The following is a 3,995-nucleotide window of genomic DNA, read 5'->3' as shown; positions in this document are numbered from 1 at the left end:
CTTTTCTAAATGTAATTGTTCATCAATTTACAAGTGATTTTTTTTTTTTTCTTTCCCACACTAGGAGCAGATCATGGCCTTTGCCAGTGAGTGATGTCCTTGTCAGTCTGGATCTGCAGCTCACCCATGACAGTTCTAAATCCAAGAACTTTATCCCCTGAGGTCTGGTGTTTGGTTTAGAAGCAAATAAAAATAGCATATTTGAAGAGTAACAATAAAAACTAAAAGCGAGAGCCTTCCTACCCATACGTGCTTGGTTCTGCACAAGCTCTGTTTTGTCTACTGCTTGGAGGATGGGTTTGCAAATTCTCTTTGCCATGTGCTTTCACATAGAACTGGCTCTTTAAGACTAAAGCTGAATGGTAGCAGCTGTGTTCTGCATACCTGTAATGTTTATCAGTGCTGAAAGGGACCCTCCCAACCAGGAGTGCCACCCCCTTGCTGCTGCCCACCAACACGTACCATCTGGGCTCTTGAGTTTCTGGTATGAAGCAGGGGGCTGAACCCAGAACTGAGGGGCAGTTTGTAGCAGGAGCATCCAGTTCTGCTAATGGCTAGCTCCACAATCCCCAACCTCTTCCCACCAATACATCCTCATAGGTCCCTCTCAGAAAACTAGCTAGGCTTGAGGGTCTTGGTCCCATTCTGTTTCTTGGGTGCTGAGGAACAATGTTGAGTCCTAGGAAGGAGGCCTCATCACAAAGGCTTGAATCCCAGAATATTGTTAAAAATAGCATTTTAATTACTAAAATAGATATTCAAGAGGCCCCGTCTTAATGTACCAAACACCAGGTCCCTGTATTAAACATTACGGTGATAAGTGACGCGAGTGCTGCCAGGTGGCAGAATTTATAGCTTTACCATTATGTACAATTAACCAGAACCAGGAATTAGCATTACACAAAGGGACATGTAAATTTTGCCTACGAGTAAAGACTTTCTCTTAGGCTCTTGTCACTTCTGTTAGAAAATCAGATCCTGTTAATGACTAGCTAAAAGACTGTTTGTCAGTTATCTCCTTTTTCTCCTCCACAGTGATGCAGGTAGCACCCTTCTCTAACAAGGCAGTGTCATGCTTATTGTTGAACACACAGATAATCTCATTGCTCTGGGACAGGTGGGGGAACATGGAAAAGCAAGGCATGTCCCCAACCCACCCCGGGATAAGGAAAATGGAAAGCCTGGGGACCTGATACTGCTGTCCTCATGCAGAAAGAACTGCTCTGGAGAGCTGCGTATGCAAAGACTTCAGGACTGGGCTCCTAGCTTGAAGCCGCAGATATGCTTGTTAGTAAATTGTGCAAACTGACAAATCAAGGCCCTGAGCATCTCAGCTTTGGTACAAGGAAAAGCGTTTCCCCCTGGGGGCTGTACTGCCCAAGTGTGATGCTAAGAACAGAAAGAATTCACTAATTCTGAATTGTACCCACATTATTCCCTAGCCTCTTACTCATTTCAACCAAAACCAGGCTTTACATCCCTTCAGGGTAGATCTTCTATTGCCCCTTCTTTTTTTGTTTGCATCATCCATCCCCTCCCTTTGCCATTTGTAGAGGCAGTTGATCTTATCTCTGGTCGCTGGTTCCTTGCATCACAGCAGTGGCTCAGAATAGGGGATGGCTAGATAGCTAGTTCTCAGATGCTATCTACCTGGACCATTCACTCTTTCATCCTGGAACTAGTATGTTTGTGCTGAACAAGGTAAGGTATTTTATCATGGTATTAACAGGAGCTGATTGAGCCAGAGAGCTAAGATTCCACTACACTCGTGTCTCCATAGAACCACTTTTCTAAGCCATCTGATGGGGACCATTTTTGGTTTAATATTTAACCTGTTTACTCCTACAGTCTCTTTCATGTTAAGCAGTTAAGACTGTCCTTTGATAAACAAAGTATTAGATCAATGGCCTAATGCAGTGCTGGGTTGTGGAAGAAATGGGGTCCTGTTTCTACAGACCAGCTGTATAAGTCATTAAAAACAACCCCTAGTGCAGGGAGCCTGGAATGGCTGTATAAAATGGGAACTGTATATTCCACCCACACTCGCCCTACTTCCCTGGCTGGCTTAGACTTGTGTGCTGTGGGCCCAGTTCTGTTGCATTAAGCCAGTGGGAGCAGGAGTTTTAGTGCTGTGATTCCAAGGATTAAGGCACAACCTAAAGAGGAGTGGACTGATCTATCAGATTCTGACCTGAAGAACAGGAACCAAATTGACTCCTCTCTTGCTCCAGCCCATGGTTCCCTTGTACTTCAGCATCTGCTTCTATTTCACCATAGTTCTTTAACCACCAACCTTTGAACACAGAACTAGAGTCTGGTTCCATGCTGTTCTTAGTATTGCACTGATCAATGGGAAGATCAGGAAAGAAGGATCCTGGCTGCCAACCCCAGGAGAGCCAATGACTGTCAGCTTCAGCCAAAGGCCTTCCCTCCAATTCCTGTCCAAGAAACACTTGCATCCATTACCCCTCTCCTGCCCCCCACTCCCCAAACTGGCAAATCCTGAAAGGCTGAAGCCCTTCCAGGATTAGCTAGTCTGTCTCCCAGTGATTAAGTACCTTGAACAAGGAGGGTTACACCAACAGGGAGAACTTGCTCTGCTATGAATGCCTATGGTGTTTTTTTTAATTCCCTGGGGCCAAACTTCAGTTTCATATATTAAAAAAAAGTCACAGGTCAAAGTTCTGCAGCCTGCAGAGCATGATGACACTGAACAGCTGGTAACAGGCTGTGTGTGCAGATGCATTAGCTGAAGCTGCCTCTGAGCTCATTGTCTTTGATCAGGCTACTCAGCTGGAGTGGAGGTCCTTTGACTCTCAGGAGGCAGCTTCTGCATCTATTTAGGAAATCACATTACTCATAAACTGTACTGGAGCAGCTCCCACTTCATGAGAACCTAGCAGACAGCAGTCAGAAACTGCCTTTGGGAAACTGATTCCATGACTTTGGTCCATGTTTTGCTGCAGGATTGACTCCAGCTGTGCAGTGCATATTGAGATTTGAACTTTGTTTGCTTCCTTCTGGAAAGGTCAGTGTCCACAGGGGTGCAGTTCAATGGGTGAGTCCCAAAGACTGCAGCAGATGAAATGTAGCACCCAGGGCCCAGCTTGTCTCTACGTTGTTCACTTTCTTTGTTAACTATGAAGAAAGAGAAAGCAGTCAGTTCCAGCACATCTCCCAGACCTATACTGTTGCCACAAACTTAAAACAACTGCAGTTACTGCTTTGCAAATGGAAGCATGAAGGGTACTGGCTGGAAGCACTAGTTCCAACTGCACATGGCCAAGAGTATTAGGGAATCAGGCAGCTTTAAAAAAGAACAAGGAGTAACACTTCTGTCTCTCCTTTTAAGACCAGTTACCTTGCAGCTACTTTGTGTGTGGGTGGGGTGTTGCTTGTCTGGGCTGGACTTCTCCTTTATTGGCTAGTGTACTCATGTGTGGAAAAACCAGGACTACTGTTCCTTTCAGCTTGTCATTTTCTCCACCGAATGCCACTTTTCACCACCCACCTCCTCTTTGCCTGTTGCCTTTCAGGTCCTGCTTGTCACTGACAATTTGACAGGAATGAAAAATTAAGAATCAGATTATGGGAGAAAAAAGAAGGCAAATACAGCAAGGGGATGAATGTGTCCACCTTGCCCTTCATGGTAGGAAATCCTCCCTAACTCTAGGGTGTCTTTACATGGACTAGCCTAAAAACTTTCCTTGCTAGCATCTTCTTAGATGTTCTCTACCTGAGATCTGTCCAGTTGCACAAGAAGTGCTATGCACTGTCAATATCGGACCATAAGAACTTTTCTCAACAAATACACAAAAGATGGGATAAAATCTAAATGTTTATATTTTCTTCATTCCTGTTGTGTGACTGGTTAGAAGAATGATCCCTGTGTTGGCCTTCCTGAGGAGCTGCATTAACCCTGAGAACATTTAGGATCAAGCTGTTCTCCACAAAGGAACCCCACAGCACAGTGGGGGGGGGGGGGGGGGGGGGGG

The 3,995-nt window shown here is 45.1% G+C and overlaps 2 protein-coding genes across 2 annotated transcripts in view; one reads left to right on the top strand and one right to left on the bottom strand.

Annotated features, from left to right (window-relative positions):
• The window catches only part of COQ6 (coenzyme Q6, monooxygenase), a 33,542-nt gene extending 33,294 nt beyond the window's left edge, over window positions 1–248 (top strand). The window contains exon 12 of the mRNA XM_019518843.1: window positions 65–248. Coding sequence (XP_019374388.1) covers window positions 65–94 — 30 coding nt within the window. The 3' untranslated portion in view covers window positions 95–248. The remainder of the gene's footprint in view (window positions 1–64) is intronic.
• Window positions 249–719: 471 nt separating this feature from the next.
• The window catches only part of ENTPD5 (ectonucleoside triphosphate diphosphohydrolase 5), a 55,666-nt gene continuing 52,390 nt past the window's right edge, over window positions 720–3,995 (bottom strand). The window contains exon 14 of the mRNA XM_019518846.1: window positions 720–3,138. Within this exon, the coding sequence (XP_019374391.1) occupies window positions 3,052–3,138 (87 nt within the window). The 3' untranslated portion in view covers window positions 720–3,051. The remainder of the gene's footprint in view (window positions 3,139–3,995) is intronic.

This window comes from Gavialis gangeticus, unplaced genomic scaffold, assembly GCF_001723915.1.
Source record: "Gavialis gangeticus isolate Ggan-Ray unplaced genomic scaffold, GavGan_comp1, whole genome shotgun sequence".
NCBI classification, from domain to species: Eukaryota; Metazoa; Chordata; order Crocodylia; family Gavialidae; genus Gavialis; species Gavialis gangeticus.
Note: the sequence above shows the minus strand (reverse complement) of the source record. Positions and strands in the feature narration are given on the sequence as shown.